The 18468-nt window shown below is 35.5% G+C and overlaps 1 protein-coding gene across 15 annotated transcripts in view; it reads left to right on the forward strand.

Annotated features, from left to right (window-relative positions):
• The window catches only part of PPP3CB (protein phosphatase 3 catalytic subunit beta), a 58950-nt gene that overhangs the window by 18023 nt on the left and 22459 nt on the right, over nt 1–18468 (forward strand). For all 15 annotated transcript variants that reach the window (XR_012629669.1, XR_012629667.1, XR_012629668.1 and 12 more), the window contains 7 exons: nt 2223–2334; nt 3181–3326; nt 9884–10023; nt 10121–10198; nt 10297–10391; nt 11898–12023; nt 14041–14118. Coding sequence is in view for 8 of the 15 variants with exons in the window: in XM_074874674.1 (XP_074730775.1) it covers nt 2223–2334; nt 3181–3326; nt 9884–10023; nt 10121–10198; nt 10297–10391; nt 11898–12023; nt 14041–14118 (775 nt within the window). In the remaining 7 variants the exon portion in view is untranslated. The remainder of the gene's footprint in view (nt 1–2222; nt 2335–3180; nt 3327–9883; nt 10024–10120; nt 10199–10296; nt 10392–11897; nt 12024–14040; nt 14119–18468) is intronic.

An 18468-nucleotide genomic window follows, 5' to 3' on the forward strand; every position in this document is an offset into this window, starting at 1 on the left:
ATCAAAGCATGGTATGAAAGCTTTTCAACCATTACTCTTAAAAAAACCTTCTAAACAATGGACATTCTTGAATATATTAATAAGAACAGGCTCAAATCTTTTTCCTCATATGATTTTAATTTAATTTTTAATATGATATTTGGCATGCTAAATATACTTGTGGAATATGTAAAGATATGCTAAATATATTCTTGAAAACCACTCCGGGGTTCTTAAAAGGTTCGTCTTTCTTCATTGAGATAATATGCTCTCTTCTACTCTGAGTGATTGTTGGAACATCAGTGAAGTACATGGCAGATTATCTGAATAAAGTTGAATTGATGCAAGGGCATGAAGGTGGGGCTATGCTTTGTGGTGCTGTTGAGAAAGAAAAAATTTGTACATGAAAATCAGACATTTGTTCTCCATTTTAACCTTAAAAAAAATTTCCTACTTAAGTTTTTGCATTAATTAAAATTTAGGAAGTTTAAGTTGACCTCCAGGAGTTTTCATATATGGTTACTTTAAAATCTTTCTTAGTGATTGGAAATCTAATATACTTTTGGTAAAATATTTGACTTCAGAGGAAAGTGAAGGTGAAATTTTTTTAAAATGTGCAAACAGTGAAATTTGATTTGTCACTACTAAATTCTTAATCAGTCTGTCCTGAAGCATCTTTAATTGCATTGATATTTTAGTGGTAAACCATTTCCAAATAAAAAATGTCATCAGTTCTAATAGGAAAGATAATTACATGCTATTGTGATTGTGTATAACAAACTGCTGGGATCAAGATGGAGTCCTTCACATAAGTGTGTGCAAATTCTTCTTTTCTGTACGGGAAGTAACAGGACATAGAGAACTCTGACATTAGCCTGTCTGTGTTTGATAATAGAAAATAAAAATACCGGTCCAGGAAATGTGAGAAAAAAAAATTCTTTTTGTACTTAATAGGTAATATCTTTCATGCTTAAGAACATGTCAATCTCAGCAATTTAATCAAATGTAATATCCATTCACTGAAAAGAAGGCACTATTTTGCCACTTTTCTATTAAATGTTTTCAAGGTTGCCAGCTTTTATAAATTTTTCATCCAAACCGACTTAACTAAAACAGTTCACAATTGTAGAATTTGCCAAATTAATTAATGTATTCATTTGATGATAAGCAGTTGTTTTGTAAGAAACTGATTAAGCTCTCTGCTGGGAAACAGTTTTAAAGCTCTGCGAACTTTGCAATATATCAGGATATTTTAGAGTTACAGAAACATTGGAAAGCAAGTAGTATCATTAGAAAAATTACTGGTTTGCATATTTTTACTGATAAGATAAGAAAAATTCAGTAATTAGTTAAGCTAAACTTCACAATAGAAGTATTTGATGTATTTCTCCATGTTTGCTGTCTTTTTTAAAGTGTTCCTTTGTTTTCTTTCTTCCTTCATGTACTTACTATTCTACGCAAAATAACCGAAGAACGGTAGCTTCAGGGTATTCGCATTGGTTAAGAACAATAATAACAACTTGCAGGTGACTTCAATGTAGTCCAAAACTTCCGTGGTTTTGAGATTTCTGTACTCAGTTAAAAATACAAGAATCAGATTTGAAATTTAAGAAATAAATTTGGGGCATTCAGGATTGCTGGGTGGTAACGGACTCTGAACTGGAAAAATTGTGTGTATTCTGTAGCTCTGTCCTCAACTCTGTTTGCTGCTGATGTTGCAAAAATAATGATATATGGAAACTTACTGTAATTCTTTGAATATGGTGCTTGAACACTGAATAAACAACTAACTTTCCCCAGGTGTCCAAATGATATATCTGACTTTCATGTAAATAGTTTTGTGGGGTTTTTTCTTCAATCTTTATTAATAAATGTCTGCTTTCCTTCTTATGCCAGTGTTTAGAATCATATTATAAAATGAGATTTTAGGCACAAGCACATACGTTATTTGTCTAGGTGAAAGTGTTCTGCAGTATAATTCTGCTGAGTTTATTTTATTATTGAGTGTCCAGTAAATATAAATATATTTTCAGCATTCTGTGCAGCTGTTCTTAGGTATTAAGCAATTTGTATAACTCATGACCAGAATGGGACTCAGGGAATCAGTGCTGTATTTTAAAATGGCACATTAAGCTGTACTTGCTTTTGAAGCTGTTAACATTCTTACTCAATGTTTTTCAGTAATAATTTTTAAAGTTTTTATAAACTAGTGTATTTTACTGGATATCTTTGTTTTTCAACAGTGTGTGCTGTACTTATGGGTCCTGAAAATTCTCTACCCAAGCACATTATTTCTTTTGAGAGGCAACCATGAATGCAGACACCTAACAGAGTATTTTACCTTTAAGCAAGAATGTAAGTACTGTCTAAGAATGTAAAATTAGCTTACTTCCAACATGTTGATCTGTCATTTTGCATGAGAGATGTTTGTCTGTTAGTTTACTTAAGGTCTTGCAAACATTTGGAGACTGCATTGACTTCTGTAGAATTGCTTGCAGTTAAGTGTGGCATTGGAGTGCAAGTTATGTAGAAGACTGCTGTCTGTAAAGATACGTTATGGAGTAAATGTTGATATATCAGTCCTGGAGAGAGGAACGTTACTTTGCTGTCTTGGCTATAATTGGGAGTGCAAAGTAACTTGCTGAGCAGCATTGTGAGGCTAGCAAGAAAACCCTGCTGCTGAGTTAATTTTTCCATTTGGGGAATTGATTTCAACTATACTAGTAAGATACCACTCTTGATGATGAAGCTGCTCCTCCATTTGGAGGCTTGTGTAAGTATTGATCCAGTGATAAATGGATCATTTGCCCTGGTAAAAGTGATGTAATCTATAAGCAGTTCTTAGCTTTTCACTGTAAATGAGAAATCACAGACTTTTCAGTAGCATTTTATACTGAAGTATGCTATATAATTGTATAAGGCAAAATAATTCTGTGATTTTTGAAAAAAACAAAATAGTTTCTCCACACTTGAGATAACAAGAAGAAATGAAAAAAGTTTATAGTTCTGGAAGAGAGTATGTCTTAGAAATGTGCTTGCTGTTGTAGTGTTTAGAAATGCTCATTTAAACCCCAAAATAATAATTTATTTGTGTTTTTTTTAAGCATTCACTTTGAGATTTGCACTTGTAATTATGATCCACTAGATTGCTTCTTCCATCTAATACGGATTTCTTAATATTTTATATTCTTTTTCCTGCAGGTAAAATAAAGTACTCAGAAAGAGTCTATGATGCTTGTATGGAAGCTTTCGATTGTCTCCCTCTTGCTGCTCTCTTAAATCAGCAGTTTCTTTGTGTTCATGGTGGACTTTCACCAGAAATTAATACACTAGATGACATTAGGAGAGTGAGTATTTTGTGTATTTGAAAATAAGTGAAAATACAGATATTTATATGATGCTGTACAAAGTCATGTTTGTGAAATTGTCAGTATATTATTTTCTGTTCTTGTCTCTTTTGGAAGTGTAAATCAGGAACTGAAACGTAGGCTAAGTAGTATCATAATCAAAAACTCTTGGATTATCTAGTGCATTTTCCATTAGTAGATCTCACTGGAACAGCTGGCATTGTTACAGAACACACACAGAAAAAACCCTCCAAAACTCCACATAGTTTCCTGAGGTAGATCGTACATGTAAAGAGCTTCATATCCAATCAAAATAATGCTTTGTGTTTCTTTCTAGGTAAGAGCTAGTGTTCTTACGGCTTTCAGAACAAAACTCATAGAAGTTAATTGTAGTCTTAAAATTGTTTGGTATATCAAACATCATATTTCAGTTATTCTTATATTTATTTGAAAACTTTTACTCTCTGGATTATGTGGATTTTGGTTTTGAAAGTGTGAAATTGCAGTATTTAATAGAAATTCAGATTGTTTTTTAAAATGGCACATTTGGTAGGCATTTGAGTAACAGCTGTGAAGTGCTTCTCACTGTGGTAAATGTGCTGAGTATATGGGTAAGAGGAATTAAAAGTTTTTAAAATTATATTATGGAAACTCTAAATAGTAGTGCGCAATTTAGAGGGAAATACTGTGACGATGTGTGGTATCTGTTTCTAACAACTTGGTTTCAACTTTCATGGACTGCTGATGTCAGGTGAAGATTGTATCAGATGGGAATTTTCAAACTCAATTGCTTTCCCTTTTGTGTACTCCTTTTTGACTTATTGTAGTTAACTTTGACATCTTGGCTGATGTATTTGGAAATAAAACCATTCCCGTTACGATTAGGAACAGCTAAAGTGTAGTTGATTTCAGCTTACAATAAAAATAGGTGGTTCTAAAAAGGCTTTGGGATTATAGGTAAAGATGGAAGAAAAAAATTGTTTATCTACATACGGAAGAAGGTATGTGGGGACCTACTTCAAAAAAGATCTAAATATCAGACAGAAGAAAAAAGTATGTTCCAAATTTGGTTTTGTAGTATATAAATATTGATGGCCCATTTTGTCTTTTATCTTCATTTATTGTATTTCTCATTGTCTTGCATTTTCTCCTTTACTTGTGCTCCATTTCTCTTTTTTAGCTCTCCCTCTCCTCAGATTTATGGACTGCTGTCCAGTTGAATCTAATTTCTGAATTCACCAGATTTTTTTTGTACTGACTGGACCATTTCAGAGGCTGGAATGTCAGCTTATTTCACTTACAGATATTATGCTGCCAAGCAGAATGATGTGAGAGGAGAAAAAAATGGTAGAAACAGAAAGGAAGCATATTTACAAGCTCAGTGGTGTAAGTGGAAAAATGTACTGAGGCACGTTGCATTTTCAGAGCAAATACTAATGTGTACATAAATCTGTGTGCCTTATACAGAGGAAGAAGTAAGAAAGCAAAGCAACGGTGCCATTCTGACAAGGCCTTAGCACTTCTCGTGTTACAGATGAAAAGAAACATGGTCAAAGCTATTTGAATAGTGTAAAAGAAACATAGTCTGGAAAAACACTTTAGAAAGCCACTGTCATAATAGGATTGTGATTCATTTTTCTTTTAGACTCATTCTTGCAGCTAATCAGGTTTCAAAGTGTTGAGTAAACTTAATTAAAAGGTAGTTCTGTCATCTTGTCCTGTACTTTCATATGTGCTTCTGTAATGCTCAAGGTTACATTAGGATGAAATATAAGCTTGTATGTTTTATCTCTCTCTCTATATATATATATATATGAAAATCTGCATTGTATATTGCTTCTGATGATAACGACATTTAAAAATGTAAGGCAGTGTTATTAGAACTGTTCTTTGGGCCTTTTTTGTTTTTTAAAGAATCATCTGCTAACTTGGAAGAGGCACTTTTCACGGGTCGGCAGCAGCTTCATAGCTGCATTAGGGCTTGGCATGCACTGATACTGTAAATATATTTAAATGGGTGATGTGAAATGCATTTTTTACGTCTAGGAAAATATCATATACTTATGGTACAAGTGTGGTATGTGAAATGACTTGTGTAGTATTACAAGCCTTCTGGTTTATTAGCAGAAGTTCTTATAAAGGAGAGGTCTTCTCTGCAAATGTGTAAGCATAATCATCTGGCATAAGAAGGGAAATCACAGCTCTATAAACAGTGTAGGAATCACCTAAGACAAAAAGAAAAATTCTGTGCAGATGCAATTTCTTCTGGATGCAGTCTTTTCTCAGTATTATTGATATTCAGGAAGGTCATTAAACTACACAAATTAAATTATTATTTTTGCTGGCATAAACTTATTTCCAGTAGAGGACAGCTATCATTGTAGCTATGACAGTAAAGCCTACCCAGAAAGATTGCTGCAAGTGCTTCTTATTTTGGGGAAAGTGGAAGTTTGTGAAACTTGCAGTAATCTGATCTTTATTCTGTGAACTTCATTTATGCAAATATTCTGATTGTGTTGGTAAAGAGCGTCTCTTTCAGACACATGTCCTGAACTTAGAGATGCTGTTTAGTTGATTACATTTACACTGCCAAAACTTCTGCTGAAACAAAATTCCAGGAATTGTGATTTTAAGCCTAGTGATTTATAAGGAGGGAAGTGTCCAGGTAAGATTATCACAGATCACAGAATCATTCAGGTTGGAAAAGACCCTTGGGATCATTGAGTCCAACCATCAGCCCTACTCTACAAGTTCTCCCCTACACCATGTCCCCCAGCATCTCATCTAAACGACCCTTAAACACACCCAGGGATGGTGACTCCACCACCTCCCTGGGCAGCCTATTCCACTGTCTGACCACTCTTCCTGGGAAAAATTTTTTCCTAATGTCCAGTCTCAACCTCCCCTGTTGCAGTTTAAAGCCATTCCCTCTTGTTCTGTCACTAATTACCTGTGAGAAGAGACCAGCACCAACCTCTCTACAATGTCCTTTCAGGTAGTTGTAGAGAGTGATGAGGTCTCCCCTCAGCCTTCTCTTCCTCAAACTAAACAGCCCCAGCTCCTTCAATCGCTCCTCATAGGATTTATTCTCCAGGTCCTTCACCAGCTTCGTTGCCCTCCTCTGCACTCGCTCCAGCACCTCGATATCTCTCTCGTATTGAGGTGCCCAAAACTGGACACAATACTCAAGGTGTGGCCTCACCAGTGCAGAGCACAGGGGGACTATCACCTCCCTACTTCTGCTGGTCACAGTATTTCTAATACAAGCCAGGATGCCGTTGGCTTTCTTGACCACCTGGACACACTGCTGGCTCATGTTCAGGTGCTTGTCAATTAGAACCCCCAGATCCTTCTCTTCCAGACAGCTCTCCAGCCACACCTCCCCAAGCCTGTAGTGATGCATGGGGTTGTTGTGGCCCAAGTGCAGGACCTGACACTTGGCCTTGTTGAAGCTCATCCCGTTAACGTTGGCCACCAATCCAATCTAACCAAGTCTCTCTGTAGAGCCTCCCTATCCTCATGCAGATCAACACTCCTGCTTAACTTGGTGTCATCTGCAAACTTACTGATGATACACTCTATGTCCTTATCAAGATCATCAATAAAGATGTTGAACAGAAATGGTCCCAACACCAAGCCCTGAGGAACACCACTTGTGACCAGCCGCCAGCTGGATTTAGCTCCATTGACCACCACTCTCTGGGACCGTCCATCCAGCCAGTGCTTGATCCAGCAGACCGTACGCTCATCCAGGCCATGGGCAGCCAGTTTTTCTATGAGAATTCTATGGGGAACTGTGTCGAATGCTTTTTGAAAATCCAGGTAGACAATATCCACAGGTTTTCCCTCATCCAATAGTCGGGTCATCTTGTCATAGAAGGAGATGAGGTTTGTCAGGCAGGACCTGCCTTTCATAAACCCATGCTGACTAGGCCTGATCCCCTGGTTGTCCATTATATGACTTTTAATGGCACTCAAGATGATCTGCTCCATGACCTTCCCTGGTACCAAGGTCAATTTGGATGGGGATTCTTAATTTAAAGAAGAGAAACAGAGAATTTGTTCCTCATTTGCAACAGATGGTCATTCTTTTTTTTTAGTTCTTGGTGATACTGAGGATTGATCAGCAAAGTGCCTTGAAATACAAGGGGGCACTACTGGGAATCTGTCTTTATAATACCTTGCTTCCTTTCTGTGGTTGCTGAAACTTCCTTTTCTTTAGTACTACATGACTGCCGCTCTTCACTGGCCTTCACACTGTTTTCGGGCTTTGCTATGTGATAGTTCTGAGGAAAGTTAGGACAGATTAATTAAAACTGGTGTCTGTCTTCAAGTATGTGAAACTTCTATGAAGGTCTTTTGTCTCAAAAGTAAAACAGTTTTAATTTGTTGTACCTTAATCTACCTCCAAGGTTTTGCTACACCTGAATTTGAACATCCATGTGGAGGTATGATGCAGTTTAGTAGCCCTGACTGCATAATAACATTAATTTAGATTTAAATACCTTATAGTATGTATTAAAAAATATGCTACCTATTTCTGTTTTAACAGCAGGTGTAGTGATTCTTATTCTTGAATAAAATTGTCGTTCTCAGTTACGTTAATCATGTTTAGAAATAAGTCAAGTGAATTTGTATTGAGATTCTGTTTTGCTGTAGTCACAACATATTCAGAAATAGTTAATCAGTAACAAGTGTTTTGAATTGACTCACATCCTTTGTTAACTTCCTTGCTGTCCCAATGTAGAGAAGCCCTTAAGTTGGTTATTCTGATTTGATAATATGCAGTCTGATTGAGTAGCTTGCAGTGACGTTTCCTTAAATTTTGAGATGTCTTGAGAACCCTGTCAGTTGGTAGACTGTCTAGTGAAGGAGACACTGATTTGGTGTGTATGTAAGTATAATTATTTTTTACAAACTGATCTCCTACTTCAAGAAATGGCTACATTATTGTTCCAGTGCTATGGGAAAGTAATCTCAGAGAGAGGTGCATTGATTGCAGCAACCAAAACCTTTTATTTATAAAGTCTATTCATTTGGCCCGAGTCATAAGGAAAATACTTGAAGAATAACTCAAGAAAATTTCTTAGAAATGCTTTCTAGACTTTCAGCCTTCTGTATTGCAGGACACATCAGTCGACAAACAGTTGAATCTTCCTTGTGTGTGTGCTTCTGTTAGCTTCTGGACCCAAATTTATCGCTGGAGGTTTAGAAACTTGATGGTTTAATCTACAGAAATTCAGGTACTTGCAGAAGTTGATGGACTGACTTCTTCAATCTGGAAGAAATATTCCATACCGGGTTTATCATCCAGTGTGGGAAATGTTAAACCACTGGATTTTTAATATTGAATAAATTCCAACAACAATTTCAGTTAATACCTGCCTTGCCATTATCCGGCAGGAATTTGTAAAGATCTGGACCTCTCCACTTATGTTACAGGTGGCAGCCTCGGGAGCTCTGATTTTCCAGGGCATGAGAGAGCTTGGCACTACTGCTGGTTCCATATTTGAATGGATTCCTATGGACCGTTAGACTCAAATTCACCAGGTGTTCACCAAACCTCCCTTCGAACCTGTCATGAAGAGTTAAGTGTTCTCTAGTACCATCAAAGTCATCTTCTTTGGTATGGGAGGTAAAGTGAGATAAATGCACTGTCCATCAAAGAACTGTTCCTACATTTCTTGGATAAAATCATCTTGTGAACAAACTCCAGCTACATAAAGATCAAATAAACTTTACATTGAATCTGGGATATATAATTTCATTTCTGGGACATCAGACTGTTACTTACTTAAGCAGGGTATTTTCCTTTTACGTTAACAAATGCACTGTCCTCCTTACCTCTGCCCCTTTTCACTGTGGTTACTAGGAAGGTTGCAGTTGTTTCAAAGTGGAAATGTGTAAAGAAGCAGCTAGAGAAAAGAAAATAAAGACATCTCCCAAAATGCTTATGGCCCATTACACCAGGGCTATAGCTGAGAAATAAAGCCTGCGTGAAAGAAGTCTAAGATGGCTAAGCTAGTCACCTCTTCATTACATTGTTAAACATCCATTATGGAGAGGGATGTTTCTGGGTTTTTTTTAGTTGGGGGATAATTTTTTTTTTTTTTGGATGATATATTTAGTCTCTTCTAGTTATATAATTATTCATGCTTTTCTTTTATAATTCCTGTTTTCTGTACTGTTTCTCTTTGCTAATTCCTGGCAGTGTCTCCAGATTGGTAGATATGGCATGTGCATGAAAAAGGAACCATTTTGTTCCTTGTCTGTAAGTTGACCTGGTATTACACATATCCATCAGTCTGGAACTTATCTCCCTTCTTTTTGCAACTAATAAATCTTATTGCTCTTAACAGGTTTGGTTCTTTTGGCATGCCTCTGCCTTATTTCATGAGGAGGAGAGGAAAAAAATATACAGTAACTACTTCTCTTTGATATGGTTGGGATTTATTCTAAAAACGCTTGGTATTGATGGATATGTAGTTTAACAAATGTGTAAAACTTACTGATTTAATATTCAAAGAATCTTTGTGCTCTTGCCTTTTCTCAAACAGTTAGATAGATTCAAAGAGCCTCCAGCATTTGGACCAATGTGTGACTTACTGTGGTCAGATCCTTCAGAAGATTTTGGAAATGAAAATTCACAGGAGCATTTCAGTCACAATACAGTCAGAGGATGCTCATACTTTTATAGGTGAGAGTATGCTATGATCTATTTGATGTTTTAATGCCGAGACGTGCTGCATATTTAAAGATAATTTCTTTTACTCATAGTTGTTTTCATTTCACAGCTATCCAGCAGTTTGTGAATTTTTGCAAAATAATAATTTGTTGTCAATCATTAGAGCACATGAAGCACAAGATGCAGGGTAAGTACTTTCTGTCCTTCAAGAAATTATTCACAGTGTAAAATAAAAATTAATTGCTTATTGCTGTAAGATGTAAAATAATCTGTTTGGTTTTGCAGTTATAGAATGTACAGGAAAAGTCAAACTACAGGGTTCCCATCATTAATAACAATTTTTTCAGCACCTAATTACCTGGATGTCTACAATAATAAAGGTAAGAACTTGTTATTAATAACTGTATGCAATAATAAAATAAAAATGTCTTACTAGATGAGTCATCTAATATCAACAGTTTTTTGCCAGGTAAGAAATTAAAGGACAAAAAAATCTATTAATAAAAGTTATGTTATGAAGAAGAGCATGTAACATAAATGATGACCTGTAAGACTGCTCCACCTTGAAGCACAGGTGTGGGCAAACGTTTCCTTTGTAGAAGTTGTTGCTATTTAGTGCTTAGAATGTATTAACTGGTGTTTTTCACTCAGGCAAGGCTTTCCTGTGCTGTGTTTTTACTCCTCTGGTTGTCTTTAGTTTGTGAATTAAGTAAGGAAGGGAGGAAGCATTGATCAGCTGCCTATGCATGAGGTAGTTTGTGTCGTGTATCAGGGGCATCTGAGAGGCTAATTGTGATGGTACAGGGCCATAATGGGCAATCAAGAGTGGGCAAGTACTGATCTAAATACTGATCACCATTGGAAATGTTCTTAGGGAGTTGTAAAGCAGAAGGAATTAGTTTTTGTCCATGCACTGCTCAAGATAAAGTTGCATAGGAGAAGCATGCTTAATAGTGTAGAGAAGATTTACAAGTCAGAATTACAGAGAAGAGCTTAGCTGTGAATTAATGTTATTCATAGATGAGAACAAAGTTCAACAACAGAAATAATTAAAAATAAAGCCTGCTGAAATTCAAGTGTGGCATTTCAAGTTTGTGATGAATGAATGATCTTCCAGTGTTCAAATAGTGTTCCTTTGAAACCAAGACCTCTTTTCTATGAGATACATTGCATTTTCTCCTACCCACCTCCAAAGGACCACCCCCCAACCCATACCACTTACGTAGGGTGATTAACTGTATAGAGGAAAAGATAAGCTGTTGTTACTTGCACTGATTGTAAAGTAGAGGAGAAATAAAAATAACTTCAACTGAGTTTTTACATTTTTTTCATTATCTGTGTGGATATTGCATCTTAAGAATCCTTTTTCACATCAGTTATTCCCAGTGTAATGCAAGTGTAAGTATGGAAAAATGCCATCAACACTCATTTAGCTTTAGAATGCTTCTGGTTTTCTGTTTTGTTTCTCTGTGCTTTCCCTTCTCCCTGATCTAGATTTCTATGGTTTTACTCCAGGCTTACAATGTTGGAAGACACATATGAAGACTAAAACCTGAATCTGGATATACTGCAGTTCTGAGTTAGGTTTTTGTTAAAGTTGCTGAAATTATACCTTTTAAGGACCTTTTAAAATTTTTGTTCCTTATAGACCTATAATAGGATGTAGTACAAAACTATATTGACATGTAACAGTACCTTAAACTGCAACATGAGCAATAAAAATCCAAAGTTCTCTATTAGAAATCTGTCCTGTAGATACTGTGAAAGAAAGAGAATGGAGTATCTCTGGGATTATTTTGTCTTTATTATAAAATAAAGCTAAAACAAACCTGTAATTTAACATTTGTGATACGCACAAGTTTTTAAATGTCTGAATTTTATTTTAGCTGCTGTATTAAAATATGAAAACAATGTGATGAATATTCGTCAGTTCAATTGTTCTCCTCATCCTTACTGGCTACCAAATTTTATGGATGTTTTCACATGGTCTTTGCCGTTTGTTGGAGAAAAAGGTAGGCAAAAGTTCCACATCAGTGAATATCTTCAATATTTCTCACAGACTGGTGGTCGGAAGATTTATTTTTTTAAAAAATATATTTACCAATGGGAGATTAATTGCATAATTTTTGTGAAAATAGGTATCTGTATTTGTCTTTATCAGGTAGAAGATTTGGTGAAGTTGTTAAACTAATTTGGAGGGTTCTTTTGGCATGTGAAAATGCCATTTCTGAGAAAGGATAGACTGAAATACAACTTTTTCTCCCTGTTTTGATTGTTTTCTTCACCTGTTTCAGTTGAGATAGTTAAAACTGCATCTAATAAAGCAGAGAGGTTCGCAGAAATTATTATTTCCATTGAGGGTGTATACCTGCATTATTAAGTAGTACCTTTGAGCTGCATTTGAAGTCAGTATGAAAATTGTTCATATTCTACAAAATGCTAATTATTAATATTGTTATAGGTATAAACTATGTTGAGATGTTCATGTAAATTTTTAACTTTTCTGTATAGTTATAACAGAGTGACCTTCATTAAAGATAACTTTTTCAGTTACAGTTTTTCTTGTAAAAAAAATAATTTAGCACAGATCCTCTTTTTTTTTTTTTTTTTTTTTTTTTCCCCTGTAGGGTTGATAAGTGAATCTAGGACACTGGGGCTCCAGGTAGTCTTCAGTTAAAAAGCAATGAGGTTAGAGGCTGTGTCGGTCTGTTTGAAATCCTTCCATCACAGGAACTGCTCTTTTTATAAAAGAGATCTGGAAAGCTCTTAAAATTTCTTTGAAAAGTATTCTTGAAATGATTTATTTACAGTCATATAAACTTAGCATTCTAGATTTGTTTATATTGTCTTTAGTGAGCAGATAAATGCAAACAATTTGGACACTTTTTCGTGTGGTTAACCCGCTCAACAATTTTTTTATTGTTAAAGAGAGGAACCTGACATTTGAAAGGAGACTTTTGTTTATATCTCCCTTACCTGATGATGCAGTAGATAACATTTTCAGCAGCAAAGGCTTAATACTGTTTATTTTGCTTTTGTTATGATGTTTGTAATGAGGCACCCAAGTACTGTTAAATAAATTGCTCATTGACCCAGCTGTATGCTTAAGACTGCTGGAATCATGGCTTTTGTCTTTGGGCAAATATATGTTTCCACTTTTGATGAAGGATACAGTGTCAGTATTGTCTGGTCTGCGCTGAACAGGTCAAAATCAGAATAATTTGTTTATTTTTTTTCATGAGAGAGTAACTTTCCCAAGAACGGAGAAGAATACCATAGCAGATAACACAGGGATTGTATGAATTAGTCATGAATAAATGTAGACAACAATTTACAGGGTTTTTAACCATCTGACTGAACTTCTGGAATAGGTTTCTGAAGACTCTAGGGGGAGGAGAAGTTTGACTGTTTTAAGAAACAGTCTGATATATGTGGGAAAGATTGAGTGGCAGAATGGGGAGATTCCTGGAGAAAGAAAATACAAGCTTTTTGAGACAAGTTTGTGTATTCGCTATGTCAATAATTTTAAGGGGAGTTTGAAAATACATGGTTTGCATCGTATTTATATCATAGTATTTTTCTGCTTCAGTGCTTCTGCTACATGCCTGCAGGTGCCAGGAATGGAACAGCTTTCTCATTTTAAGTCTAAATTTGAGCAGTCAAAATTTTTTCATATTTAAGTAAATTTTGCATAAAATCAAGTTCAAATACTTATGCTAATGTAAAAATACTAATATACAGGAAGAGAATTCTTATCTAAAAGAACTTGTAAGATAGGAGAGAAAGCTCTGCTGTGTTCTTTGATTGTTAGGTGGTATAATTTTTAGCTGCTTATTTTTCTGAGCTTTTTAAATTCTGTGACAACGCACATCAAGAAAAGCACATATTTTTGAAACCAGATTACTGAGCAATGGCTGTGATTTGAAAAGTTCATTCACTATAGTTACTGGGGACTAGTTATATCTTGTGTGCATGGAAATATTTAAAATTCTACTGGGAATTAATTAAGATTTATTTTTTCCTATACAGTAACAGAAATGTTGGTGAATGTTCTGAGCATTTGCTCTGATGATGAACTAATGACAGAGGGAGAAGATCAATTTGACGGTAGGGGTTACTTTAAGATATACAAATCTTTTTAATGGTAATAACTTGTGAAACAATAGTTAACTTAGGCTGATGTAGTATTACCTGGAATTTGTAGAAAATTGCCTTCAAATTTTTCTTTGATGATGCTTGGGGGGGGCAGAGAAGGGAATTGTGGTTTTGTGTTTGTAATCTGAAGCAGTAATGGTATCCTTTGCAAATACTCGTATCTGATTTCTATATAAAACAACTTTTTGTGGAAAATTCTCAGAATTTCTTGGCACTTTAGATTTGTAACATACTAAACTTACTTTGCTAATATTCAGAATAACTTTTTTATAAGATCTTCAATTTCTTATTTATTCTCTTCAATAAAGACTTGATGTAGGTTGAAAGTTAGATGTAATATTTCTTATGGCAAAGTACTGTACATAAAGTGTGAAATACAAGTTTAAGTCTTGGTGTCTGAGTTTAAAGCATAAAAGTTAAAGGAGAACTTTTATATGTAGATTGTATAATACGTATTTATGTAATGAATTATAACTTTCTTTTAAACTATGATACAGTAGATTGTTAAGGAGATGTTTGTAGCATGATGATTAAGAAGCAACATTAACATGAAGACCTAGCATATCGCACTTTTGTTGTTTTTTTACAGTAGTGCTTAATGTCACAGCTAAAAGTTTGTCAGACTTGCTTCATTTTATCCAATAACAGAACTGATTTGGTGCATTGTTTGATGATGGGGGAGGAGGAAGGAAAGTTTCAGCAGCCTTTGAGGAAGACTAGAGGATCACTTATAAAGATATTAGAGACATGACCCCATTCTTAATGTTTGATAACTACTGTGTTCAAATTCAGTAGCAGAATAGTCTTGTGCTAAGCAGCTGTGTGTTTTAGATTGAAATGCATTGGTTGTGAGCCACCTGAACTTTGCTGCCATTTAGATTGTTGCCAGAAATACGAAAAATGAGAAATAGTCTCAAATGTGATCCTGCAAACAGTTAATTTACGTTTTTCATTCCAGTAATCCCACTAAATTGAGCATAAACCAATTATATCAAGCATTTGCAGAGCAGTGTTAGGTGGTATTCTGAGACGTTAGGATTTACATTGTCCAGCATAAGTGCACTCATCAGTTGATTGCATATGCCCTGTCTTTAGTATAATAGTTGCAGTTTCCTAATTTGAATTATTTTATTCTTCTGTCTCCTTTAACAATTTCTTTGCTTGATGCATCTCTTAATGCCACTTAGGTACTGTCTACGCTTTATCTTTCTGTGTGAATGGATTTTTTTTTAACTGTTGACTTTCAAGCTTTCACTTGTTTATCGTCAAATTTTAAAATATACTCAACAATTCCATTTCTTGTTTGATGAATGCATTTTTAAGTGTTTTCAATTTTCCATTTTATTTTTTCACATTTCTTCTCCATTCCTTCTTTATTACCACTGCCAAGTTAAATATCTTTATTTTATTTGTCTCACTCTCACCTTTTTCTCCATCGTTCACTTCCTTTTTTTCTGGACTCTCCATCTGAAGAGCGACTCATATATGGCAATAAAAAAGGTACAGACCAGACAGAGTAGGAATGTTTGAAATATGACTTCAAAGAACCTGGCAGTATAACTATTAAATGCAGAAAACACCTTTCTGTTGAGAGACGATGTAGCATTTTATTATTATCACCCATTTTAATGGGATGTTTATAAAGGCTTGTGTATTTTGTAATCAGAAGTCATATTCCAAGACATCTGTCTTTCTGTGCATGAATTTTTTTCCTCCTTTCTTCCATTCCTTTTTTTGTAGAATTTCATTCTTTTACCTATTTCTAAATTTTTATCTTTGGTCCTGCATGTGTAGGGAGCGTTCAGTTGTCTGTCTTGCTCTTTAATACTTTTATTGTGAGCTTTTTTTAAGGTTGTGCATGGAATGTGTTTATATAATGTCCCAAAACCTGGTTTGTATAGTACTTTTAGTTTCCTTCAACTGAGATGTCAAAAAGTTACTTTTTGATTGTATGTGCAATTTTGAAGATGGCTAGATTGAAATGTAAAAAGAAGCCTACTAACTTAAATTCATGGTCTATCACCTGTTTTTCAGAAATCCCAGGGTAGATAATTCAGTGCAGAAAAATTCTTCTGACCATTACTTACCTAATAATCAGTTTGCTCTCTATATAAATTTGCCGCTTCCAGAGAATATTTCTAGTACTTGGGAATGCATTACATTATAGAGATGTTTCCAAAGGTTATGTGATTTTTTCAGAGCATAACAGTATAAGCATTTCAGAATTTTTTTCTTGTGCAGGTATTGGGAATGGGAAATGGGAGTCTGTCGTATCTCCTCTAATTTAGAGTGTAATCAAGACATTCTTCTGCAAGCAGATAACACCTTACTGTCTTCTCTGAACTAACCAGGATTCAGTGGCCACATTAGTGCAGTGCTGCAGCCTGGAGTAATATGTTTGGCCTTTTGGCTTGGCTGTGTTGCTTCTGGAGGGTTGGGGCAATGAAAGATAATGTTAAAAAAAAGAAGCCACAAACCCCAAAACTACCCAAACCTGACCTTTCTCTTTTTACTATTACAGAGTTACATACAGGCACTAGCACTGCTTGAAATCTTTTCAGCCTGCATGTTACAGCTCTGCATCAGTGTACCCCTCAAATAGGTGTAGGTAGGAGGAAAACTGAGGGACTTGTAGGGAAAGATTGATGGTCCCTCATTTAGCCCTAACCTTTACAGAAACTCTGAAAGAGTCTCCTTCTCATTCCAGATCCTCAAGCTGTTATTTAATAGTGTTCAAACAGAGAAAGTAAAAATTTCTAGAACTTTAAAAATTAAAAGTTAAAATTGAAAATGAATTATTTTCAGTAAAAACAGAATGTTTCAGCCTATCCTGTTCAAAGTTTTTCTTGAGCCTTCTGGGTTTTTTTGTTTTTTTAATTTGTTGTCTGCAGTTCATTGTTGTTCTTTTGTCTAAAAAAGCTTTATTCAGTAGTTCCTGGCTTTTTCATTTTGTTTGAATGGATTGGCAGATATTTGTCATACCCTGAGATTCTTTCATTGTGTTCATACAAAGGTTGTCTCTTGCTCCCTTTTTTCTTTGTCTCTACTATACATTTTCCTTCTTGTGTGATTTTGTTGTTGTTGTTTGCCCTTGTATGCCTTATCTTGAATTTTATTTGGTTTGGTGTTCAGGGTGGGAAGTCCACCCACTTTTGCACAACAGAAGGCCTTGCATTCTTGCAACTGTGGTCTGAGAAGGGTGACTTGTGCTAGAGTCTGTGTACTCTCATGTGGAAGCTAAATACTAGTGAGCAGGGATAGAAAAAGCTTCTTCCACAGCTGCCTTTTTTGAATGCGAGTAGACAGATTTGTGGATATGCAGCTTTCCTCTGACCACTTCTGTGATCCTCTCTTCTACCTTCTTGCAAATTAGTTTGGCAACTTTTTAATGAGATACCTTTCTCCCAGGGTTGATGAGCAATTATATATGGAAGATATGGAATACCTGACAGAGTCTGAGTTTGTTCAGTTTTGGTCCCCTGTGGTTGAACTTGAAGTATGACTCAGTTACTCTTTATCTTGGTGTGATTAATACTCTCCTCCTCCAATGACTGAGGAGACGTAAGGATTTTAGTTTTGATACCTCCTCATCTGCCTTTACTGTTTTAGTGGAATTGAGGAGTCAGCAAAAGGAAAGGAGGATGAGAGGAAGGATGACTTTTATATGTTGAAATGAGCCAGCAACACCTAGTGTTGGAGAAAGGAGCCTCCGTTTTTATAATGTCAAGGCAAGCAAAGGTGCCTGTCCTTCCCAATCACAAGCCTCTTTTCAGAGTTTTGTCTTCACTTTTATCTGTCACAAATGGTATCTCTCTGCTCTGTGGAATATGCAGTATTTACTCCAGATCTTTGGTATTTGCCATTTCTGCCAGTGATGCAAACCTAAGATGATACAAAACGTAGACTTAGATGGTAAGGGAGGTAATACCACAATTCTTTGGTATTTTAGTTTGTGGGTTTTTTTCTGGGGGTGCATTTTGGGGAGTTGACATAAAAACAAGCAAACAAACTACTGCTTTCTCTCGGACAGCTGTGTAAGAATTAGCAACAAATCTTTATTTTTTGTTGCTTTAATATCGCTTTGGCTCCTATATTGGGCAGCATGCCTACATCTTGATATACGCAGATATCGGTGAAGAATTTAAAGTGTAAAATTTAGGCAAATGAGTTATGATAGTTACTACACCATAGTGGCGGTAATTTAGATGCTTGCTAGCTTTAGGAAATCACTGGGAACATCCTAAACTTTTTTTGTGTGTTTTGTGGACATAGATGTGATGGTGGTTTTGATGGTGTTCTGAA

The sequence above is a fragment of the Strix uralensis genome, chromosome 7, assembly GCF_047716275.1.
Source record: "Strix uralensis isolate ZFMK-TIS-50842 chromosome 7, bStrUra1, whole genome shotgun sequence".
NCBI classification, from domain to species: Eukaryota; Metazoa; Chordata; class Aves; order Strigiformes; family Strigidae; genus Strix; species Strix uralensis.